The 27105-nt window shown below is 33.3% G+C and overlaps 1 protein-coding gene across 6 annotated transcripts in view; it reads right to left on the bottom strand.

Moving 5' to 3' along the window:
* Positions 1 to 27105, bottom strand: part of LOC148308295 (phosphatase and actin regulator 2) — a 352056-nt gene that overhangs the window by 251853 nt on the left and 73098 nt on the right. The window contains exons 1-2 of one of the 6 annotated variants that reach the window (XM_088261995.1): positions 5673 to 5898; positions 3928 to 5634 (exon numbers count right to left, since the gene is read on the bottom strand). The exons of the other annotated variants lie outside the window; for them this stretch is intronic. Coding sequence (XP_088118121.1) covers positions 3928 to 4108 — 181 coding nt within the window. The 5' untranslated portion in view covers positions 4109 to 5634; positions 5673 to 5898. Of the gene's footprint in view, positions 1 to 3927; positions 5635 to 5672; positions 5899 to 27105 lie in introns of those variants that run through there. 6 annotated transcript variants of the gene reach the window in all.

Below are 27105 nucleotides of genomic sequence, written 5' to 3'. Positions count from 1 at the left end.
TAAGTGGATCGTTAACGTTATGAAATAAATTAATGTATACATTTCAACAAAAATGTAAACTTTTATATTATCCACTGACACTTCGTGATGGAATTGCATTTTTAATGTATTATTAGATTAAAACCAATATTTTTAGCTTTTCACTTTATTTTTATTTGACCAGCGACCGGGTTTCGTCGTTACCGACATCATCAGACTGGTGATGTCGGTAACGACGAAACCCGGTCGCTGGTCAAATAAAAATAAAGTGGAAAAGCTAAAAATATTGGTTTTAATCTAATAATATATAAAAAATGTAAACGATGTTTTTTTTAATTAAAAATTATAAAAAAAGTAATTAATCGATTGCAATCAATTTTTACACAACCTTGCATTCGAATACGCGTGTGTTTTTATTTACCTAAAACATAATATTTTTTTATAAACCTACTTACTTATATATAATATTTTATTTACACCTGTAACAGGTGCTTTACCTGAACATTTTATTTACACAGTTTTTACCGCAATGGGAGTGCCATCTGATGAAGGTAACAGTAACACTAAACATTGCTCATGGCGGACAGCGTGCTTCTTGACACCGGCGGACACTTGGAATTTTCAGTGTTTTTTATTGCATTGTGAAATGAAATATGTTATAAATGTGTGATGTATATCTTCTTTCTTTTTCATTTAACCAGACTGAGCCACGACAACGCGTGACTGATTACAGGTTAGATAGTTATTAATGGATATGGATTCATAAAAATACGTCTAAAATAATCAATTAAACATTTGCAATGATAACGAATATTTTCCTTTTCCATAAGCCACTTACTCGGCTGTCCTAACTTAAAACATAGTAAGGGGCTTTTTTTAAACTTTTTTTGTATTTTTGGACTAGCAGTCCAAAAAAGCAAAAAAAAAAACATTTAAAAAAAATGTCTCTTAGTGTGTTTTAAGTTTAGACAGCCGTACTACATTGGATGTAAACCAGATTAACTATAAAAAAAATATATAACAAAAAAAAACAAACAAATGATGGGTGATCAATCTTACGATCAAAAGCATGTGCTTGATAACTTTGTGAATATTTATTTTGACCCGATCAGGAATCATGCCCAAGACCTTATGGGCGTTTGTCCACTAAACGGGATTTCACCGTCCGGCAGTCCGGTTTTGAAAAATGAAAACGACTACGAGAGTTTAGCGTGATCGAATTTACGAGCAACGTATTCACGCACCGATCAAGAGCTCTGATCCGAAGAAAAATGGACAAAAGCACAAGCCAATCCATGCCAATCATCGTTTTAAAACGCTAACTGACGAGCCGGGCGGTAAAATTCCGTGTAATTCCGTGTAGTGGACAAACGCCCTATGGCTGCGACTAACCAGTAAACAACGGAAAACGACTATATCTTCCCGAGGTAATTTGAATCAAATGTATCAAGAAATGTCGCCAAGCAACTCTGAGGTGGATGTATTGCATAAAACTAGAGGATATCTATTTGATGGCTAATAACATTATAGACGATAACAGGGTATAAAGATGCCGACAAACAATACATTGAATAACATTTTTATCAAACAATGAGCCGATAAACATAATCATATCTTTCGCAAAGATTAAACGAATTTACAATATCGAGAAATTAATTTTAACTGCGCGAAGCAATAAATGTGTTATTTGAAAAGTTCGTGCTGTTCAGAGACTATTTATTCCTCGGATATGTGTATAAGGTCGAGATAACGTCATACGAACGTTAAAAATAACTTCTGCATAAATAAATTTGTAAATCAGATGCCAGTATGATAGAATGTTATGTTCACGAGAAAAGGACCTAGGAGAGGAATGTGTGATTCTCTAAATAGTAATAAAAATCAAATTCAGGAAATGAAACTTTTACTGACGTCACTCTGCCGGTGGATCCATTTCTTTAGAATTATGTATGTTAGATAAACATACGGAAGCAGTGCGTGTTTTTCAGAAACGTAAGACAGAAAAAAATATTTTAATTATTTTTTTTTCAAACACTGCGGAAAAATGATGCAGAATGCATCGAAACACGCGTCACAGTAGATTTTAAGAAAAAGTGGTATTTACTTAGTTATACATTAATTAAAAATGGATAGATTTTACCACAAAGTGACTGCCGAATCAATTAATGAAATTATTTTAATTCAATTAATAGTCATTACTCTTAATAGAGTAATAATATTTGTATCCATAGCTATTCTGTCAGAAAATTTTCGGCTCGCCACTGGTACGCACGCATTGTATTTCGTGGATACCGAATGCGCCTGCCCTGTAGCGGGAACAAGGGAACGCATTCTTTGTGGTGCCACTGTATTCCTATCCACTTTAATTCACATTGTTACCGACCCGCCCGAGACAGGCATCACCGCGCCTCGTCATCGGGAATATCCTCGAGCAGGTAGGGACTTGTTTTCCGAAACTGGTAACTTCGGTGATAGCAACTACTCATCATATGTAATCACTCGTCACATCACGCACGCTTATTGTGTAACAATAGAACTCTCATGGGTTGAAACATTCGAAATTTAAAACTTTTCTACTGAATCTATAAAGGAATTTTATTTTCGAAGCTTATAGATAGCTAACTAGTAATAGTATAACGATGGAACTCTCATGAGTTGAAACATTCGAATTTTAAAAAATAATTCTACCGAATCTATAAAAGAAATTTTATTTTCGAAGATGATAGATAACTAGTTATTGCACAACGATTGAATTCTCATGGGTTGAAACATTCGATATTTAAAACATTTCTACCGAATTTTTAAAGGAATTAAATTTTCTAATCTGATAGATAACTGGACACACCAACACCCGTCGAATCACAAGTCGTATAACAATGAAATCATGACAATCGAAATTTGAAAATGAATGTAACAAACGTAACCTTTCAAAGAATTTGTTACTACATAGTTTGAAACGGGATACATTAGTCGCGTGACAATGAAACCGATAACATTTGAAAATAAACATTCTACCAGACGAAAGCAGTGGAAGAATAATTTTTCGAAAATGCATCAAAACTCATCACATCACGAGTCACATAAAAACATATCATGGTCTTGAAACATTCGATATTTGAAGGTACAGGTACCTACCCACCTAGGAACTCGTTTTCTGAAACTGGTAACTACGCAATACATTATCATCACACCGCTGAATCAAGCGTCACAGAATAATTACGAGGCGCTATGGTGATTCGAAACGTGGAAATTATTCAAATTTGGCAATGAACGAGAGGAAAAATGGTGCGATTACGTTATTATCATTGTATTCGCGTTGTAAAATCAACAGGTGCGATTGTTTGCGTTGTTACGCCATGTTTTACACATGGGGAATGCTGATCCTAAATGTCAACATCAAATTTAGACGTGCTGTATCAAAGTCAAGATTAAACGTTCTTATTTATTTATTTAAACTTCATGTACAGAAAAGAAATAAGTACATTGGCGGGCTTATTGCTAAAAAGCAGTATGTTCTAACCGACCAAAAACAGACTAGTGATATTGATCAAAACGTTTGATACCATATATAGCTGTTTGCAATCAGACGGTAGAAAGTACTTGAACATTTAAAAAGACATAAATTCCAAATTGATGAGAATAAGGCAGGCAAAGGAAAAATTGTTGTCGTCATAGGACAATTTTTTTATTCTTGATTGCGCAAAATGCTAACAAACTAACTAGTTAGCATTTAGCGCATTTAAGAATTATAAATTTGTCCTATTACAACAATTTTGATAAGTCTATATCCGTTTTTCCTTAGAATTCCTTATTATCATAATTGCGCAAAATGCTTGATCCAGATAATTGTTTTTTTTTTCTTAGAATGGTTGAATAATATGCGCGTCAGCTGTGATTTATGGCAGCTTTTATCGTAATTTTTCTTGGATATCAGATAATGCAACTAACCGACGATGCCGTTGGTGGAATTGGCGGTCTCCTTGGCCGGGGGAGGACCGCAGTGGATGAAGTCGGTCAGAGAGAGCGAGCTGGCGATCAGCTGTCTCTTCTCCTCGAAGTTGAGGAAGTCCAGACTGGTGCTGCGCTGGGGCACGGTCTGCTCCTGGGACGGCATCTCTCCTGAGGACATACCATCACCGCCGCTCCGGGCCGCATCTCATCTCACGACGCCTCGCATTCTAGCGCGTGCACGTGGTGTCGGGTACTTGTTGATATGCCCGCGATGATACTCGAACCCGATCGATCGGTGGCGTTCACCTGTCTGGCACTCGGCGCCACCGGCCGCGCGGATGTAAACAAGCGGCCGATCACAATCCCGCGAGATAACACCGACTTTGAAATACGTAAAACCGAAACTACTAAACGCCGACGGAAAAACGCTTTTACTAATAAACGAACAAACAGATTAAAAACCACAACGCATCGTCTTCACGCACTCGCGTGTATCACTCGATTATTTTTTGACACCAACGAACTTTATTCAAATAAACAAACGCTGCACACAATTCACAAATGCACTTTTAAGTATAAAACTGACACAATCTACCTACGGTGAATTTATCCTTTATCCGAATTGCGCAAACTGATTCACTAACGTAAACAGAGAAAATAGTAACCCGGCCGACGAAGGAAAGAGTGCTTCGTGAGCTCCGCCACTCCGCTCTCAGTCAAACTAACTAACCTAACGTATGGAGCGGCGTTGCACGCTACGCGGAAAGAGCAGAGCGGTGGGGCGGCCGCGTGGGAGCGAGCGAGACGGCATCCCAAAAGCGCGCCAACCGAAAGCGACAGCGGAAGCGGGCAGGCTGAACCGCGTGCGCCAGAAAGAGACGGCATATACGTGTCCGTGTTTCTTTTCTCGGTGCAATCCTCGCACACACGGGCGCGGTGTGAGAGCCGGCAACAAAGCGCGGCAAAACACGAATCGTACAGAGATGGTCGCTGTTTATTCCAGAGGATAGGGTTCGATATTCCAGTGCACTAAATTCGTGTCTCTGGATTTTCTCCCGAGTCTCGTTTGTCTACTTTTCTCGGGCAGACAGTAGACGGAGAGACAGACGCAGACGCCTACCCCGGATGTGTGCGATGAAGGGGCAACTAGACATTACGTACCTAGACTTGAGCTTTTTATTGCAGGGTAAAATTCCGCTTGAACAAATGGAATAATAAAAAAAATGTGTAAATAAGTGAAAAGCATACGTAAGCTTTTATTCAATGTATGATCGCATACATTTTTATAGATAATTTGATACAGATTATTATGGTACTTTGTTAGCGCACAAAAAAGCTTTTGTGAAGAGACTTTTTAGCTCAAAAAGTCTCTTTACAAAAGAAAATTAAAGCCATAAGTTATAAATGTCATTAAAAATCTGGCAAACGTACCACTAATCTATTTTATTATTGAAATTCTAAGCCTGAACGCCATATTTATGTATACGTATAAAAGTAGCACAAAATATTGATATATTTTTATTTGATTTTTTTTGAGGACGCTAAACATTATTTATTAGTTCAGCGCTTATCGCCGATACCACCGGACAGGTGGTATCCAAAAGTCTCTGCTAAATAAAATCTTTCTAAATCCAATCTTAGATGGCTGTTGTCAACTCTATCATGGGTAGAATATTGAATGTTAGACGTGTGTAAAGTGATCACCTAACCAGCCCATGATAGGTCGTAAACCCTGTAAATACCTAGACTGCGACATTCTTCTTCATCTATGTTCAGATATCATAAATGTAAAATATTATTAATTTGTTTTTTTTTTTCTATTATCATTCAATCACTTATATATTAATTAACCTGTTCGGGAGTATGGCCGTACATGTACGGCCGATACAAAACATGATTTACGACATGATTTATATCAGAACATGGTTTTTTGATTTTTCGATCATTTTGATATAAATCACGTTTACGGGTGAAAATATCTATTTTTATTCAAGAAAATATGTGGCATCGATTATGATATAAAATTATAAAAAGTAAAAAAAAAATAGCAAAGGACAGGTTAAAACAACAACCAAAACCCCCGTCGCTAGCCAATCAATACATTTATGAAAAATATATAATAATAAACTAGGGATAAATAATATAATAAACTAGAAAGTTCTACAACCTCGCTAATGCTTACATTACATACGAGTACGCATGTGTCGGTATGCAGAAAAACGACGAAAAATCAACCCCGATTTCCGATAATGTCCTTCCTAAGGGTAAAGTTATTGAAAGAGCAATTCGGTGAAATCACATTTGATATCGTCCTTTCGATCCTTCTCTCCCCCGTATTACATTTCCAATCACGAAGGAATTCTTTGTCTTCTATTTTACGCTCAAACGGCCTTATGATTTTATACCCAGGTGAAACATTGATTATCTAGGGGGCAATTTCAATACTCCCAATTTTAACGTGACTCGACTGCAAATAAAAATGAACAAATTCAACTTCATTTTTTTCGATTTATGTTTTACCGGCTCATCGTGTTGCAGCTAAAAAATAATTGTGTGCTAACATAGTTAGTTGACACGTTTTTTTGCATTTTTCGGAGTATTAATTTTATATTGCATAAAACTGATCAAATTATAAGCTGAATAAAACATTAAAAACCATGTTTTCAGGCGTTTCTCAATATACAAAATATAACCCGGGGTTCAGATCTTGCACACATCCAAATAAAAGGGTCTATGATAAATAAAAGCTTTCTCAATCCAACATAGATGGTAGTTATGAACTCACGTGCATTGTGTCGTGAGATTAATTATATATCTGGGAGTTCAGAAAATTTGAGAAGTGTAGTACAACTATGTGTGAATGTTGCATGTGTTTAAAGTGATCTCTTAACCAGCCTATGACAGGTCATAAGCCCTGTTAGTACTCAGACTCTCATATTCTTCTTAATCTATGTTTAGATGTGAAAAAAAATGCTTTACATTGTACATTTGATCAATTATTTTCACAATTTATTTTACAAAAATAAGCTTTTTTATGGCTTTCATTTTTTTGGCAAATTTACTCAGTTGCGTACAATGCTAAACTAACTAGCTAACTAACCATCACGCCGCTTTCCCGCAGGGGTAAGCAGAGAGAATAGAACGCCACACCACTCTGTCCTCCACGTTCATGCCGCCGATTGTTACGACTCCTAACCTGACCACTATTATTTACTACGATCAAGTATTTGGCATACCTGATCGTGCCATGTTTTTCTCCTTACAAAGCTTTAATGATTATTAAATTATGGTGCTCCCGACTCATCTAGCATACTCGTTACTTAATTTGTTTTGAACTCATATTAACGCCAGCTTTTTTTATTAAAAAAAACCTTTAATTTCTTGATTATAAAGCAAATAAAAAATATGTGCGATTTTTTTTCCTTCTTCTTCTAATTCCCGCCCAACTCCAGGATTGTATTCCATGCTTACTATAAGAAGCTTAGATTTCCCAAGTACAAGTAAATGTTTGTCTTCGGATAGTTTCGCCAAGAATTACATGTCGCTCACTCCTTTCAACAACGTCAAATATCAAAAATCGTCAATCTTCAGTTGTACATGTTTTCGGAATGCCCAGAAAATGTACTATATCCCAGCAAAAGCGGCATATTTTTTACTTCATATTTACCCGCTACAGGGCAGAAAGTGTTGTTTTTGCATTTTGAAGAAAGGGTATTGTTTAAATATTTTTTTTTTAAATACACTTAATATTTTTCAAATGGAGAAAAAATATTCAGGTTTCACCTTTAAAGATCTGTTGCACAGTAAAAAATTCAATAAGTGGCTTGATATTTATTTTTAATATATTTTATTATATTTTTAAACTTTAAAAACGATCTCCTGAAAAATCAAGTTTGTTGTGAAAATGTGACGTTGTTGAAAGGAGTGAGCGATATATTATATATTTTGATTAACAAAATTGTTTTACAAAAAACATATTAAATAGGTTAATAGGCCCCAAAAGAAATATTTTTAAACGTCCTTTATCCTATGCGCTATAAGAGTAAGATAAGAATAAAAGAAATTTTAGCAAAATGTAGTTTGATAATTCCAAATCGACATAATTTTCTTCCTGGTTCATTGATTTGAAGCGCTTGTACACGTATCATTATTGAATCATATTAACGATCAAGTCTTTAAATAAGCAATGGAAACAGTTGATTGTTGATTTTCATTTAACGTTTTCCGTTGCAGTGCACTGTGTAAAGGAGGTACACGATGTAGAAAGTAGAATCACAGAGATGTTGTTGATAAAACATAACGACAGAATTCCTGATCCACGGCTAGAATTATCTTGTCACATCTATGTTGCTTATCTTATTAACTTTCCTCTTTCGCTGATGTTCACAATTTCTTTACCCGCAATAACAATCATTTTCACTTAATATTTCTCTTGAGAACCGATCACACGGAAACAATATTTGTCCAACTCAAGAAATACATTTGTTTTTTTTAGAATTTCATTTATATTTTGAAAATAAATAAATATGCATGCGTACATACATACTTATAAGTATTATTAATTGCACATTCTTCTTCTTCTTCTTCTCCTAACCCTTATCCGCACCTAATGGTGCATAGGGCACTGCATAATATTGACGCATAATCTTGATCATTACTTACATGAAGGCAAGGTGATCACTCCCGCGCTTTATGGATCAGTCCAGGGCAATATTAAATAAATACTAGTGTGAAATCACTATAATTTATTTTCACCCCCCCCCCTGGGAATCGAAATGGGGACTCTTTTACACACCCTTAGAAAGGGAAATTGGGAATTCGTTTACACATCTTTAAAAATATATATATTTTAACATAAACACACAAAAATAAAAAATAATTATTTTTATATTATATAACAATATTTACTGTTGATCGTTTACCCTTTGTGTCTTTGGTCCATATAATTGTTTTCCCTCTTACAAACAACAAAATGAAAATGCTTGCAACTATGTATTGGAGTGTTCTACTTCCATATTTATAGTTCACTCTTGGGACCATCCACCCTTCGTTGTGGGTGAAGCGGATATCATAGTCTTTCATTTAGTACGAGTATGAAGCTAATACCAGGCTTATATTACAATATATCAGTGTTTTCCAAACAGTGGTACGCGACCCCATGAGGTGCGTGAAATCCCATCAAGGGATGCGCGTGGCAATCGCTTAACTACGATTATTTAATCAGAAATGTGTGTTTTGATGGTAATAAATGTGTCGGGTTGTGATCCTGTGGTTAGTGACACGGACTCTTGATTCAGAGTTTCTCGGTTCGAACCCACTTTACCACAATTTGATACCTATTTCTAATAATGAGCCGCTAAGGCTCACATAAATAGTATGATATTAAAGTATTTTTGTAAATAAAAAAAAACTCATTTTTTTATTAAATATGAAAAAAGTTGATTTAATTTTTAATTTATTATTCCTGTAATAACGGGACTAGACAAGAGTTTGAAGTTTTTCTTAAAGCGGTAGGGAGAACTGGTTAGGAATCACTGCACTATGTAGATTCACTATTCACGATTTTTGTTGTTTGGATAATATGTATAAAATTAAATTAAATTAAATTAAAATCTCTCTTTTTTAAAAAAAAAAATATTGCATAACATTTTTCCCGTAACAAAGACGCTATAATTCAAATCATAGCATCCAAGAAGACGTCCTGGCTGTTTGTAATTTTATTTATTTCAAAGCGCAAGCGGAAAATTTATAACGAAAAAGTTTTCTCTTTTTCAATTTTCTTGCTCTTTTCCAGACTTTCCGCGGAGGTTCTGCAGTTTATGGCTGGAAATTTTTACTCGACTTGTCCGGATTTTCTCATATATTATTAGTACCTACATATAAATAGTGAAAAGTCTTATCCGAGTCGTTTATTAATAAGAAGAGTCAATCCGAATCGAATACTAACTAAATCATTTTAAAATATATTTTAAAAGTATTAATCAGTTTTGATTAAGAAGCGGTTAGCTTCGAAACATTATAATTATGTTATAATAAAATATTTATAGTGATTTTAAAACAAAGTTACATTTTAATTATATATTTTTTTAAATATTTTTTTTTATGGTAAAGAGAATTAAAAAGTGCGCTAGTAACCTATGAAGTTTAATCAAATTTTCTGATTTTGAAATTTATTTATTTGCTAGAAATATAGGGAATTAAAGAATCGTAAATCTAAAACATTAAATGATCAGAAAAGACAAATTAGAGATAATTCAGAATTTTTTTAGTATTTACATAGAGTTTTCAGAATATACATTTAAAATAATTAATATAATTCTTTCGATCTCACTCAACACGATTGTAGATAATGTAAAACATTAAGATGGTTTATAGTTTCATTCATTGATTCTAAAGCTACTTTTAAGGTAATATCCATCCATTTTTAATTCATGTTTTACCCGGTATATACCTTTATTTTTTTTTAAATCCAGCGTGACACGTGTTTCTATGCATTCCACATACGGTGTTTGAAAATGTTGCGGAATGCATCGAAACACTTGTCACGATAGAATTTAAGTTGTAGTGGTATTTACAAAGTAAAATTTTATTTAAAAATATTTATTGTAAAAATTCTTACGTAATTCATGATTTCTGACATTAAAATTTATGGTATATCCATGTTTTCCTTATTGCTCTCAGTGGAACATTGTATTTGATACATTTAAGGCCTAGATCTCAAGCGTTCAAATCAAAATGCACTCGGTCGCGCTGAGGGCTAGACGTTCACGCTCAAATTTTTTAAAGATTGGAATTTTAGTTTCTTTAACCAAAATATATTGAAATTTTTTTTTTTTTATTTAACTCATTACCTTTTAAAAACTCTTTTCTTTTCAAAACTATATATTTATTTTGAAGAAAAACCTTTTTTCCAATACAACAACTATGTTTAAAAAAAAAACAATCACGTTAAATGTTACCTGGTTTTAGAGAAAATAAAGTCCCATACAAATAAATAAATTAATTTAACGTATTTCGGACCTTAACAATTCTTCATATTTTTTTAATGTATGTAATGGTTGAAAACAAATATATTATTATGTTCTCGACTAAATCAGTGAATAGGAGCCGAACCGTATATGGAACGGTAATAGGCTGCACCGCCTTATTAATATTAATACCAAGCGAAGATGACACTCCGCGGCCCGGGGCGTGGTATTACTGCCCTTCAAAATGGCGACATGGATTACCACCATAAAAATAGCGTCTCGTCACGTACTAGTGGGGAATTAATTAAGAGCACGATCCTATAGCTCTACTACTTTAATCATAGCCATGACTCAGCGCCCTGACACCTTTTCGTTTTCTTGTCGTCTGGTCTAAACATATTATGTCTCAGTCATTTGTAATGGTTTTGTCACATCAACTGTAGTGACGTGTTGAGGATTATCCAGGAAGATTTACGCCTAAAGCAATAAAGTGCGCGATAATTTTAAACGCTTCTCAGAACTGACACTTTATAATCTATGTTGACGTGGCTTCCATCAAATGTAGCCAAATAATAAAATAAAAATATTATTTTACTTACTAACTAAACATCACGCCGCTTGCCCGTAGGGGTAGGCAGAGAGAATACAATGCCACACTAATATGTTTTTGCAAACAATATTCGCCAGCAGTCTACAAAAACGATGAATTGGATTGGAGCCAGGAATAAGAAAATTCAATAAATACGAGTATTTGCTTATTCTTTAAATAAATAAATTAATCAAAAACAGAATTTGATTAATTAATTAAGTTTTTTAAATATATTTTGAAAGAAAAATCACTTGAATTTATCTTAAACACGTCTCCGATAGTTGTATCTACCTTAATCAACCCAAGAGACATATTTTTTTACATCGGAGATAAATCTTAAATATTAAATAAACAAAGTGCAACATTGAAACCTAATTAAGAATTCCACGAAAATACTTTTATGATACATGCAAAAATCTTTACGTTAAACAATAACTTATGATTTTCAATAAAAAAGGGCTTAATAATTTTGGTCCCGTTATAAATTAAAATGAATTATTAATTAATAAAATCATATGTCACCTCACATACTTTCAGAACACATTATCAAACTTTGGTACAATATATTTGCATTTTATAATATTATATATCGTGAACGTGATTTTTGACGATTTTCACTAATGATTTTCAGTAAAAATTAAAAAGAGCCAAAAAAATGGTCCTAATTATAAATAAAATTTAATTATTAATTAATAAATTCTCATATTGGTACACTACTTTTAGAACTCATTATTAAACTTTGGTTTAATTTTATTTGAATTTTATTATATGTAGATATATGCAGATATTTGTATACTTATGTATATATTAAATGTTAAAATCAAACACTGTTTTTTTAAGTCAACTAAGTTGTATTTTATTGTTAAAAAACACAAAAAATAAAGTTTGTGACGGTTGTTTTGCCTAGTTATGGCATTTTCAAATAAATGTCACAATTCCATGACTAGGCGAAACAATTTTCACAAAATTTATTTTTAATGTGTTTTTTCAACAATAAAATACAACTTGGTAGACTCAAAAAATCAATGTTTGATATTGACATTTAAAAAATAAAATAAAATAGAGTTCTACAATTAAACGCCAAATCTATAAATTTTAAATTTTATTAATTGTTATATTTATTTATTATTGTTATTTCGTTTAAAAATAAAGCTAGGAATTGACACTGACAGAAACATTTTCTCACTGGGTGACTACCAAATAAAAATAAAATAAAATAATATAAATAATAATAAAAAAACAACTACCTACTTGAAAAAATACCGCAAGTAATACAAGTTAATAATAAACATTGTGACTAAACTAATAAGTGACAAGTTAATATCTAATACTGGACAGATAATGCAGGAAGATCGCTAGCAATTACAACACTGTGCTCCCACATATCCATCCCCCACATATATAAATCCATACCAAATAACACGGGAAAACATGCCATTGAGCACATTTAAATCAATTTACATATTCCTTTACATATGAATGACACCGGCGTATTTACTGAACCGATCCATTCAGCTCTGAACAACAGTCACGTAGCGGGACATAATATAGATCCTTATACCGCAGACGGGCATTACGGATCCACGTCCTTTGGACTGCACAAAAAGGATTTATTGCCGAGACACCGCTCCTTACCCTATCAATCTGGCGACTCAGTAGCCTCTAACAATGGGGATAGCAACACGGCCTAATCAGCAGCTCCCTTAAACAAAGGCATATTGAATAATGATGGAAATCTGTTTCAATAACCTTAAGTTTGTCATATTTCATCAATATCACTTTAATAATAATGTTAAAACCCTTATCCGCACCCCAATGGTGCATAGGGCATCATATAACGCAGTGTTATCTTGATCGTTTACACGTGAAGGAAAGGTGATCAGCCCTCCGCTTCAGGTACCAGTCCAGGGTAATATTGAATAAATATTACAAAAATCACTTATATTTATTTGACCCCTCCTGGGAATCGAGCCCGGGACCTCCGGTAGCCGGGCGTGCTGACCATTACACTACGGAGGCAGACGAATCAATATCACTTTACAATAACATTTCATACAACATTTTGAGTGTGTCCAAATACTTGTTCACAAAATCTGGATTACCTCCAATTACAGGAATTATTTTCATATCATTTTTTGACATCTCATCAAAGATGAAGAAGTCTGGGCATTTACGGGGCTGATGACCGTCATAGCTTGGTTAAAGTGATCACTTTACACACGTGTAACATTCACCGATTCTACCCATTATTGACAACCACACTTCTCAACTTTTTATACACTCACACACACAGTAATTATTTTTCATAGTTCGCGAATCACATTTTTTTAAAAGAAAAGATAAATATTAGTGTTTTTATTATTTACACAAATATTTCAATTTCATACTATTTCTGTGAGCCTAAGCGGCTCATTATTAGAAATAAGTATCAAATTGTGGTAGAGTGGGTTCGAACCGAGAAACTCTGACTTAAGAGTCCGCGACACGTAACCACAGGACCACAACCCGACACTAGAGGAAAACTTAGCAATCATTTGGCTCACATACACTCAAATTATTATAATAAATTATATAATAAATTATTACACTCAGTCACATACATCAGTCAAGTCGTGAACAATTAAGAAAAATTAGAAATACATAAAAAATTTCATTCCGATAAAACATTTAATTAAAAGTAATCTTTTCCAAAATACATCACCATTATTGTCTATGTTGCCATTAAATAAAGTCACACCTCTTAACCCCCCTCCCCTCTAGTTATTACCCCACCCACCTCTACTCACCTGAATGTTTTTTTGCTGGTAGTTTTGGTAATCACCTGTCGATGAGAGCATCTGTAGTTTTCGAAACTATTCGTGTAAAATCAAATTAAACTCAATAAGTGGTGTTATACAAGTGTGTAATTTTAAAATAATTAACATGTCATTTCACAAAGCTAATGCCAAATTTATAAGTTATGTTCTAAATCAGACAAAATAATAATCCTCTGATCATTAAAATCACTTGTAAACGAGTGGAGGCTTAGTGAATAAAAAATAAATAAATAAAGTAGGCATAAATTTATTTAAATAAATATTAAGATATTACAATTCTTAATAGATTTATATTATCCACTGACACTTCGTGATGGAATTGCATTTTTAATTTATTATTAGATTAAAACCAATATTTTTAGCTTTTCCACTTTTTTATTTGACCAGCGACCGGGTTTCGTCGTTACCGACATCACCAGTCTGATGATGTCGGTAACGACGAAACCCGGTCGCTGGTCAAATAAAAAAGTGGAAAAGCTAAAAATATTAGTTTTAATCTAATAATAAATTATATTACAATTCAAAAATGACGATCACACAGATCTCTTAGAACACGTGAATGTTGCACGTGCGTAATCTGATTACTTGACTAGCTTATGAGAGGTCTTATGCCCTGTAAATACCCAGATTTCCATATTCTTCTTAATGTATCGTAGGTGTACTGGCAAAAAACGTTAACTCGAAAATATGCAATTTTGACTTAATGATGCATATTATAAAGTTTTTAACGTTCTATAATAAACCGACAAAATACGCTAAGTAGTATGAAATGTCATATACTTGTATATGTGGTCTTAAAAGTAAATTAAACTTTAAGTTTAATAGCGGGTATTTTATTCAGTTATAGCAAATAAAAACCTATCAGCGAAAGCTAAACTGGCAGTACACAACAGAGTCCTGGTTCCGACCCTAATGTATGAAGTGAAACACGGAGTTGGCAAAAGAAGGATGAAAGTAGACTGAATGCAGTCGAAATGCGATCTCTCAGAAGAATGTGCGACAAAACGATGTATGATAGATGTTCGAGTAGTGAAATAAGGAAGGAATGCACACCTGAGAAAAGCATTATCGATACAATTAAGAAAGGTGTGTTGAGATGGTTTGGATATGTAGAACGAATGAGTGAGGAAAGAACGGTAAAACAAATTTATGAGGCGAATGTAATTGGAAAAAGGAGCAGAGGAAGACCGAGAAAAACTTGGCACGATCAAGTATGTCAAATACTTGAAAGTGGTCAGGTTAGGAGTCGAAACAATCGGCGGGTATGTATCAGGAGATGTAGAACGTGGAAGAGGCGAAGAATGTTTGCAAGCACAGAGTGGTGTGGCGTTCTATTCTCTCTGCCTACCCCTGCAGAGAAGCGGCGTGATGGTTAGTTAGTTAGTTAGTTATTTTATTCAGGTTAAAAGCTTGAAATAACAGGGATTATTCAAACAGGGATTTTAGATTTATCCTGTTTTGCTAGTATACCCACAATATGTTGAAGATGTCAAAAATATCTACTAATAATACATTATAGAGGAATATATATTTTTAATTCCATACCGTGTTTGAGACATATCAAAGCATTAATCAAATTTTTCCCAACTAACTAGCGAGTGATGAGCCCGCCAGCGCACATAGCGTCATTCCGCCAGCGCGCCGGGCCACGGGTCGCGGCGGCCGGCGCGGCGCACAAAGGCCAATATTAACAATTCACGAGTTAATTTGGCCAAGAGAGAGAGGAGAGAGATAGACGCGGACAAAGATAAGTGGAAGAAAGTAGTGGGGACCAGACACAATGGGAGCAAGTACCACAGTGCCGTGGCTCGACTGCGTCGGAGGTATTTTATACCCTACTCCGCTCTAACAGATATCGCTCACTCCTTTCAAGAACGTCATAAATCAAAAATCGTAAATTTTCAGTTCTGCGTGTTTTCGGAATGCCCAGAAAATGTACTATATCCCAGGAAAAAAGGCATATTTTTAACTTAATATTTACCCGCTACAGGGCAGAAAGTGTTGTTTTAGCATTTTGAAGAAAAGGTATTGTTAATTATTTTTTTAAATAAACTAAATATTTTTCGAATGGCGAAAAAACCTAAAAGATCCGTCGCACAGTAAAAAGTTCAATAAGTGGCTTGATATTTATTTTTAATACATTGTATTATATTTTTAAACTTTAAAAACGTTCTCCTGAAAAATCAAGTTTTTTGATTTATGACGTTCTTGAAAGGAGTGAGCGATATGTGGAGGTCCTCACCAAAAAGTTACATTTCCAACATTACACAAAAAATCCTTTAAATGCAAATCTGTTCTGTTTACTGTATTCTTTTGAAATATTAATTAAAGTTGCGACTAATCCTTTGTTAAACGGATATAAAATCATTAAATTTCACCAAAACGTAACAATTTTACAAGCTAGAATCCTTGATTACTTAAAATAATTTATAATGGAAATGTAACGTTTTGGTGAGGACCTCCACATATAAGGCGGATGTTCACAGAGCAAAATATTACACGAAACGAGAGAATCTTTTTTCTCGATTGGTTGTTGTTATTACTATTCAAAAGGGGTAACTACTGAAGCGTTAGTCGCGTGATGTGATTACAATTAAATTATACAATTATAAATTTCTAGGTAATCACTTTTTTTTATGCCGTAACAGTCGAGCGTTTTTTCACAAGAAAGAATTATCCGCTTTTAGCACTACAGTTTATTTTTTAACATCGGGGTTATTCTTCTTGGTGTAGGTCTTGTAGCCTGTTTTTAATGGGGATTAGCCTCCTTCGATGTCGATTCCCTGCTGTCCATCAATGCTGTCCTGCAATCCATCTCTTTGGTGGTCTGCCCGAAAGTCGTATACCTTGGGATTGGCCGTGCAGTGCAATGTTCCAATGAGTCTGAATGTGAGCATGTGAGTCTGAATGGTTCCATTCTCCTCACATGCGCATACCATTGTCTTCTTCGTTGCCTTCTCCACCTAACGACATCTTCGATCTCGAATATTTCTCTTATCCTGATGTTCCTTATTCTATCTCATAAACTCTTGCCAGATATGCTCCCAGAGTCTTCATTTCTGACACTCTTAGAGCTATTTTCGATCTATTTTTTACAGATAAAAAGGGATAGACCATTTTATAAGATCAGTTTTAACAGCGTCTACGAAATCAAGATACCGTCTATTGTATACACATATATTAAATCGATAAGTCTGGAATGTAAATTGGCTTAAAACTCACATTCACACAGAAGGCTTGCTAGGTGTTATTACAAAATTACGCCCATACTCTTAATAAAATAATTTACAATATAAATCACATATAAAATCACTTACATTCTTTGCACTGTAGTTTTATAATATACTATTTAAGGAAGGTCTCAAAGGACACGTGACACGTTTTATATGCAGTAAATCCCCAAATAACGTACACTCGTAAAAAGTTTACCTCTGTAACGTTTGCAGCAGTTTTTTTTCCTATAATGGTGCTCCACTGTATAACGCAGTAGGTCCATATATTTGTTCAAATCATTCCCGTTAGTTAATAAGTAAAAACACAATTAAAAAAATTACCCCCCTTTAACGTACCCCACAATAACTCAGAACATATCTCAACGTTGTTGCGATAAACTCCCTACAACGTTATCATATTAATAATAAGTCCATATATGGTCATATCGAAGGGTTAATGACCATCATTTTTAACCCTTTTGACTTCGCATCTGAAGTGCAGTTGTTGGTTTATTTTAAGTTTAAAACCGTGTCGTGCGTTTGAAACAAAAATACAGTAAAGTATATCGATTTACATACATACGTTTGTATGCATATTTTGACGATAACATACGTCTTGAGAATATATTACAAATCCGTGTACGTAAGCAACATCCCGTAATACGAGGTTAGGGGTTAATCTAAGAAAGGTCGTAAGGTTACTAAAGGATGTATTGTTTGATAGGAACAAATCGGAAGTTTAGTACAGAAAGTGTGCAGATAATAAATGTATCCAAATCACGTATTCACCGCAGGATCAGACTCCGAAATGGATCGAAAGACAGCGTCAAGTGGATGAAGATATACGTAACGAACAATATACCATACATACGATACATTCTTCGTTCATTTAACAAGAGGTCCTCGACTCAATTGATTTCTGTAATATGTACGAGAATCGAAATGTATGAAGGTAGAGAAATAATAAATAATTGATGAGATGTCAAAAATAATATGAAAATAACTCCTGTAATTGGAGATAATCCAGATTTTGTGAACAAGTATTTGGACACACTCAAAATGTTGTAAATAAATTGTCTGGTCAAATTATAAGCTTAAATAATAAAAATGAAAATGGTATTTTCTGGCGTTTCTCATGTGTGTGATTATAATCCAGGAATCGGATTTCACATACTAATATAAGAGTTTCTGCTTAATAAAAAGCTTCTTTACATCTCACCAATAGATGTCTCTAGTGATTCAAGAACAAGGTTTCTAAATTGGTTCATATATACAGAACTTCCAAGAATTTGAATAGTGTGGTTGCTAATAATGGGTAGAATTGGTGAATGTTACACGTGTGTAAAGTGATCACTTAAACCAGCCTATGACGGTCGTCAGCCCCGTAAATGCCCAGACTTCCATATTCTTCTTCATCTTTGATGAGATGTCAAAAATAATATGAAATAATATATTATAACAATATAGGAAAATATTCAAAAGGAGATGAACAAAAAACAACGTAAAAAATAAAGCACAATTGGAGATATTCGAAATGTGTAAACAAGTTTTTTGACACACTCAAGATGTTGTAAATAAATGAACTGTTGAAATTATAAGCTTAAATAAATTGAAAATCATATTTTTAAGCGTTTCTCGATTATGTGAACATAATCCTGGATTCGGAACTCACATAAAAATGGAAAGAGTCTCTACTTAAGAAAAGCTTTCCTCATCCCGACATAGATGGCTGTTGTGAACTCGCACATATTGTGTTAGAAGTTTGATCAATATATCTAGAAGTTTAAAAAAATTGAGTAGTGTGTTTGTCAATCATGGGTATAATTGATGTGTGTAACTTTCATCAATTCTTCTTCATCTATATTGAGATGTAAAAAAATTATGTTGCAAAAGAGTTTTTAAAACATATATCAAATACAATAACACACTATACAAATACAGGCTGTTTCTCAGTATGTGAAATGCACTACTTGTTCTCATACAATTAAATTCAACAATATCTGTGATTCAGTTAAACATATTGAAAGCTAAATTTCATGACTGACCGTTTCTTGCAAAGCTTTTTTTGTTTCAGACGCACGACACTGTATGGTTCGAGAATAAACCAACAACTGCACTGCAGATGCGAAGTCAAAAGGGTTCAAAATGTTCGACATTAACCCTTCGATATGACCATATATGGACTTATTATTAATATGACAGTTATTTCGTTGACAGGTGTAAAAAAACCGTTTATTTTCGCACCTGTTCAATGTAAATCTACCTCATACGTAGTAATGTAGTCATTGTTCATAAGTTCATATGTACATGTCTTTTATTATATTTTTTCTTAAATCAATTTAACATATTATCTATTTTGTTTATGGTGATAGCCGAGATTGAGGTAATAATTGATAATTATATCAAAGAAATACATGGAGTGAATTATATATTAATGATAAGAGATTGATCTCTTTCATCTAAAAATTGATAACATATCGACACACTGATACCTCAACATTTATGAGGAAGAATATGGAATCCTGCTTATTTTTATTTCAAATAACACTTGGTAAATACTGTTTTTTTTTAATTACTTAAAGTCCAAGTGCCTCTGAAATCTAGCTACGGCTTACGCAACACCGCTTATCGTGATCCTACTCAGGCTTCAACTTTTTTAGTTTTATTGCCTATGCCTACTCGTGAGTGGATTTACTCTTTATGTTTAAATTTACTATAATTATGAAATAATTATAGTAAATTAGTTACATGAGTAATTCATGAGTGAAAATTCTACGCAAAAACACTCGCCAGTATTTATTTTTCAGTATTTCAAATATTGGAGTTTCGCGAACAGAGTATACCGGGACAAAAGAAGCTCGTCTGGCACTCGTTCTTCGTATCAGCTGACGCAGCGTGCGGTTGTACTGGGATCTCCAATTTTGTATCGTCCGTGCATCGAATGCCTGATTAGGGCAACTTGAATTTGAATTCCAAGGGGATCGCGACTGCAACCACTTTACATGTAAATATAATAATATTTACTAAACAATGCAACGGAGATAGTTCGATGGAATAAAAAATACAGATATTTACGTATATTTTTACAGGGTGGCGCAAAATTAATCACCCTATTGGAAAATGTAATAATTTTTGCAAATGGTGTCATACGTCAGTGATATTTGAAATTTGTGAATAAGACAGCTGCAGTATACAAACAGATTAATAAAACGGGCACAAGTGTGTATCAACACTGGCGGCAGCCACTTGATGGATATAATCAATTTAAAGTAAAGTATCTAATTATAATAATTAACCAATACGCCGCTTTTCCGCAGGGGTAGGAAAAGAAAAGATAACGCCAAACCACTCTGTCTTTACAAACAAATTTCGCCTTTTACACATTCATGGATCTCCCTTATACGTGCCCACAAATTATTCCTCCTCCTGACTTTTGACTTGATTACCTTACATGACATGCTTGATCATGATAGGTTATTACCGGTCTTCCTCTGCTACTATTCCTAAGTACATTCGCTTCATACATTTGTTTAGCCGTTATTTTCTCACTTATTCGTTCCACATGTGGACATGTCCAAACAATCTAAAGACACCTTCGTAATTGCATCGATAACGCTTATCTCAGTCTTGCAGTATTTCCCAACTTCACCATTATAACATCATATACAAATTATAAACATTTTATACATATTATAAACTATATACAAATTATACACTTTCATACACCGTTCTGCGGCTCATTCGTCTGAGAGATCGCATTTTGAATGCCTTCAGCATACTTTGGAGAGTGCTCCCAAACGCAAAAATTTCTTACGAGAACGAGTAAAAAAAATACTTGATCATTTTAAGTAAATGTAAAATAAATTCAGAAAACCGTCTGGTAATTCTGAGACAGAAAAGGGAAATTTACCTATGGATCTTGATGTATGACGTAACAGTATAACATGAGAGGGTTTCCTGTTTTAGTACCGGAGATTTTGTGTTGAAGGGTGAGCTGGTTAGATCGTTGGATGTAATAATGAGACATATCGCACCTCCGACAAAATAGAGCTATAACTAAAAAAACTGGTGTACCAATCGGATTTTTTAATTTTCTTTTCTTTTCTATTGAAGTTCTGAATTTTGCTATCGATTCGTTGGGTTCGTTAAAATACAATGATAAATATTACTTACACAATGCGTGGTATCTCAACGTTCATATATAGCGTCTGACCTGAACATCTACAATACAACGAGCGTATGCGCAACACTATATTATCTATCTATCGATTTGAATCATTGTGTATACGTCACTCTCTTTTGCTCCACTCCTTTGGCGTCGGAATGTATAGTTTTCTTTCACCTTCTCTCTCCGTTATAAATTTCTTCTCTATCGTGTAACGAAATGTGTTTAATAAATGTGACGCGCCCTTTAAATTTGACTTCAAATTTTGCTCTCTTTTGCACCACTTCTTTGACGTCGAAATATGTATATGGTTTTCTTTCCGATTCTCTCTGCGTTATATCTTTCTTCTCTATCATGTAACCAAAGGTGCTTTACACACGTCACGCGCCTGTTAAATTTCATTTAATTTAAATTTGACTCTCAACTCTCGCATAATTATTTTGAATAAGAATTTTCACTTAAAAAAACTGATGTTAAAATTATTCAAACTAAAGTTAGTGTTATAGGTCATAACGTTAACTATATGTTTAAATGTAAATTATTTAAAAAATATATTAAACACTTGAATGTACCACCTTAATGAGTTTTATTTAAATATACGACTAGTTTCGAAAAATAGATGTTTTCATCGTCTGATAAAAATTAAAACTAGTCGTTTATATAAATAAAACTCATTAAAGTGGTATATTCAAGTGTTTATTATTTTTTTTTAAATAATCAACACGTCATTCCACAAAGTCAATGCCAAACCAATAAATAATTTAAATGTAAAACTAAAATTATGATCATAAATATCAGAAAGAGATTTGGTGGAAATATGTTATATTTTAATTAAGTTTCTTTTTTTTTGAGATGTTACTATTTGATCGGAGGTGCGATATGGTCTAGGGGTGGAGGGAGCCAAGGAAAGACAGATAAGGGGATTTGGTAACAACTGCGGTGTACATTTATTTAGGAAAATTAAAATAAGACAAGAACCCTTGAAATTAAAAAAAAACGTTATTAAGGCGACGCTGACGGTTTACCCAGCGTAAACATTTTCAAGATTTTTTTGATGGCTCGTCTTTGTCCCATTTGCAGTTTAGTATCGTAATATTCGTCCAATGAAAAAGATGTTGAAAAAAAAACAGTTATAATATATCTGGTGCCTTCTTTAAAAAAAAACAAAATCATAACTAATTTGGGTTGTTGGCCTGTTTGGATTTGAAATTTTTCGGATTAACCTAGAAATTTATTATGCAGTAGCTGTGTGTATTATTTTTGTGTTTTTCTCGATCATTCAGCTATAATGTTAATAGAGTACTGTTTTTTTCAAGGATATATACAGTATTTTCAACTTTTAAATTTCAATATAATACAGTACTTGAGTAGCAATACTTAATTAACTTTTCAATAATTTTGATGCAAAATAAGGTTATTTATAATCATTTAACGTACAAATAAATGTGTTATCCAGTCTTTGCGTGTTTTTATAAAGTTTTTCTTCAAAATCTTCCGGGATTTCGGATTTCCACAATTCTATTGTAAATTTTACGTTTGTATGTTTCTATAGAGCACGTGCTCATTAAAAAGTTACGTTTGATTCTAAAACAATAAATCAAAAGATAAAAGTTTAGTAGGTACATAAAATTAATGCGAAAAATGTTAATAAGGTCTAAGTTATCGGAAATATGCCCTTGAAAAAAGAGTAAAATAATATTCTATAATCATAAATCCCGTAACATTCATATTTATCAAAACCATAAATAACGAGAAAAAAATACTGTTACGCTTTATGCCTATTGAAATGTATAAATTTATGGACGATAATTTCTATAAGTGCGGAATTCGGTTATCAATAAATTATTATACAAACTGAATCGAGGTTCGTGGCGCGCGAATGAATTCAATGTAGTGCGGCTTACAAATGAGTCAATTTATATGAAGATCGGGTATGGAATTGAATGATCAGCAAACGACTCAAAAATAGTTTGTAACGAGGATCTGCGGATCCACTTTGGTCAGCGGGGAATGCTTTCGGTGAATATAATATTGTAAAATGAGAATCCAATACTGACATTTACGTGTTAAAGTGAGGCGAAATATCGGGAACTGAATTCAATTCTACATTCCGAGTACGGTACGCGTAGATAAAAGGGAGCTTTTTTGATATTTTAGAGTGCGTAAATATTTCATTTGGTTGTACTCGTATATCTTCTACGACGTATTGACGCGATACTGATCGAGTGACTTTCTCCTTGCAACGTTATATTGGTTATGGATAGAGAAATTCGTCTCCTTTGTCGTAGTAGGTATATTATGGGTTTTAACTGTTAAAAAACGTTTTGCCATACATTAGCACCTTTGAGGTAGTATTTAAAATGGCGCTATATACATTTTCCAAATCTATTATTATTATAATACCGGACAGTCGCCAACATCTGGAATACCATGTTGACTTAAGAAAATTTATCACCAGATAGCATATTCTTCCTACGGAAGTTTTAATTCAGACATTATTACTGCGATAACATTTTTAATGTAGTTTACGTGGGTGAATTAACTCAATTATAAATTATATTATATCTTATTAAAATAATACAAATGTATTGGCAAATAAAGAAAAAGACAATAAAACATCTGTGAAGTGTAAATTATAAATAAGTCTGTTTTTCTCTACAATTATTTCATTCTTGACGACTTAGAGATATATAAATACATACCAATAATGGAACTAAAAGGAAAGATACAACATCATACTGACGTGTATAAGCCCTAGATTCTTTTTAGTCTGTACCTCCCCTTATGCATACGGTGCTAGTATGTATTATTATATTTTATACTTACCTACGTACAATACACCTCCAGAATAAAAATAAAATAAAACGAAAGGTATTCTTTTTCTAGCGCAACTTTTCCATTCTTCAATACATTTATAAGGTTTATTCCAACCATTTTATTTGTAAAAAAGGGTTTGGAACTCAGCGAGATATATTTTACGCAAGCTTTTAAACTTAAAAGCTTTAAGAGATGTGATAAAAATAGTTAGTGAAAATGTTCTGTGATTTTTTTTCACCTTCTGAAATATTTTATACATTTTTCCACATATCCTTCGGAAAGTTTTATGTTAACCCTTCACACCGACCCAAATCTAGCACGTGATCTTGAAATTCGATAAAAATCTAAAAGTATTGCTCCACGTACTCTTAAAAACTTCGATTTCATACGAATAGAATCATGCAGGGTTATTACTTATTGTATAAGATTGTGATAGACGAGTGAATGAGTAATTTTGTCCGCTACCATAAAAGAAGAAACTAAAGATGTGATTTCAACTTTGAATTATGAAAAAAAAAGGTTTGACATTAGTTTCAGAAACTCCCGAACCTTTCTCAGCCTTTATATTTCATTTTTCAGACACTCGTCCAGTCTAGCACTCGGATCTCATTTCAACAGAGTTCAATCGATATTCATCTAGTGGTCATTTCAAAATAGGTTTGAAATCTTGACTTTCTTATTACGAATGAGTAATTTTGCCCACTACCGCAGCAGAAATAGGAATATACGTGATTTTAACAAAAATATATAAAAAATAAACTAAAACTAAAGAACACAATACAAGTAAACTAAAACTCACCTATGATAACATGATTACAGGTTCAGAAACAAGAGTAATATAACATATATTTTTTTATTTTTTCAAGAGATAATTGTGTCCACAATTCAGTGACCAGATCTTTATTATTCACGAATATAATAAAATCAATTCGATAGTTAAGTTAAATACAGAAGCTCTAAAAATTATCGGGGTGTGCATTTAAAGTCCAACTTCATTTTTTCAACCTTAAACATTTTGAGGGTTTTAAAAATGTCTTCATATGATACTTAAACCATTTATGGTTATTTTTAAAACTACAAAAATACTTGAAATAATACTTTTGATACTTGAAAGTGGTCAGGTTAGGAGTCGTAATAATCGGCGGGTATGTATGAGAAGATGCATGAACGTGGAAGAGGCCAAGAATGTTTGCAAAGACAGAGTGGTGTGGCGTTCATTTGTCTCTGCCTACCTCTGCGGAGAAGCGGCGTGATGGTTAGTTTGAGTTATTTTTACGTGTGTTATAATAAATTACACATGGTTATTTTTTTTAAATTTCGAACTACAAGCTATATAAAAACAAGTTTTTTTTGTATGTTTACCTTTAAAAAAAAATTTTTACAAAAAAAAACATAAATTTGACCAAAAAAGACCTACCTACAGTATAAAACTAAGTGCTTCATACTAGATCCATATTTCGCAACAAAATTAAGCCATTTCCATTCCGGGTACGTGCAAAATATTAGAATAAGCGTAATTTTTTTTCAAGGTTTGGAAAATATTAGAGGCATATTATATCAAATAAAGAGGAAAAAATAGCTTTGTTATGGAAAACCAGCCCTTAACAAGGGTTTCATAATTATCATAAACAGGTATCTTGGTACCTATGAGGGTGCTTACGCACTACCCCGCCTAAAATTCCTAAAAATGGTCCGTAAAGATTAAATACAGGCTTTTTATGGTAATACATTCGGACACATTGCTAATAGTTTGTTAAACTACGCAAACTTAAAAAAAGTGGATTTGTAAAAACTATCAAAATATATCGACAAAATTTTGAGTGTGTCCAAATACTTGTTCACAAATTTGGATTCTCTCCAAATTAGGAGTTATTTAATGATAAATTTTTACATCTCAACATAAATTATAAGCTAAAATAATAAAAAGAAAAGGATAATTTCTGGCGTTTATCGTGTGATTATAATCCAGGATTCGGACCTCACATACAAATTAATGAGTTTCTACTTAGTAAAAAAGCTTCTTTGATCTCACTATAGATGTCTCAAGTGAAATTCTTTTAATTCAAGTACAACGTTTCGAAATTGAACAATATATATAGAAGTTCCGAGAATTTGAGTAGTGTGGTTGTCAATCATGGGTAGAATTGGTGAATAGTACACGGGTGATCACTTAAACCAGCCTATGACGGTCGTAAGCCCCGTAGATGCCTGGGAATTAACTGGGCCACCATATACAGTAAGGTAAGAAGTTTGGACTTCCATATTCTTCTTCATCTATGATAAGATGTCAAAAAATAAAATGTATCAAATTGATTCGAGTCTTCGCTTTACGTTTTTCTTCCGGTTACATATCGTTTTGTTCACATGGATTATCAACAGCCTCAACAACAATGCGTTGTATATAAAACGCATTTTAATACATCGTTAAGAAAAGAATGAGATGAAGTCTGAGATAATGTGACTAGCGCGTGTTCCCACAGTTTTCTTTTTTCTAACATATAACAGGTTAATCTTTCCAAAAGCTTGCGAATTTTTAACGCATAACGAAATTACAGTTCACAGTTTTTTTTTATACATTTTTTCGGTACCAAACATTTATTTTTAATTT

This window comes from Brachycentrus maculatus, unplaced genomic scaffold (genome assembly GCF_059751285.1).
Source record: "Brachycentrus maculatus isolate JH-2025_06_01 unplaced genomic scaffold, ASM5975128v1 h1tg000172l, whole genome shotgun sequence".
Taxonomy (NCBI): Eukaryota; Metazoa; Arthropoda; class Insecta; order Trichoptera; family Brachycentridae; genus Brachycentrus; species Brachycentrus maculatus.
The sequence above is the reverse complement of the archived record's forward strand: the minus strand, read 5'-3'. Positions and strand labels throughout refer to the sequence as shown.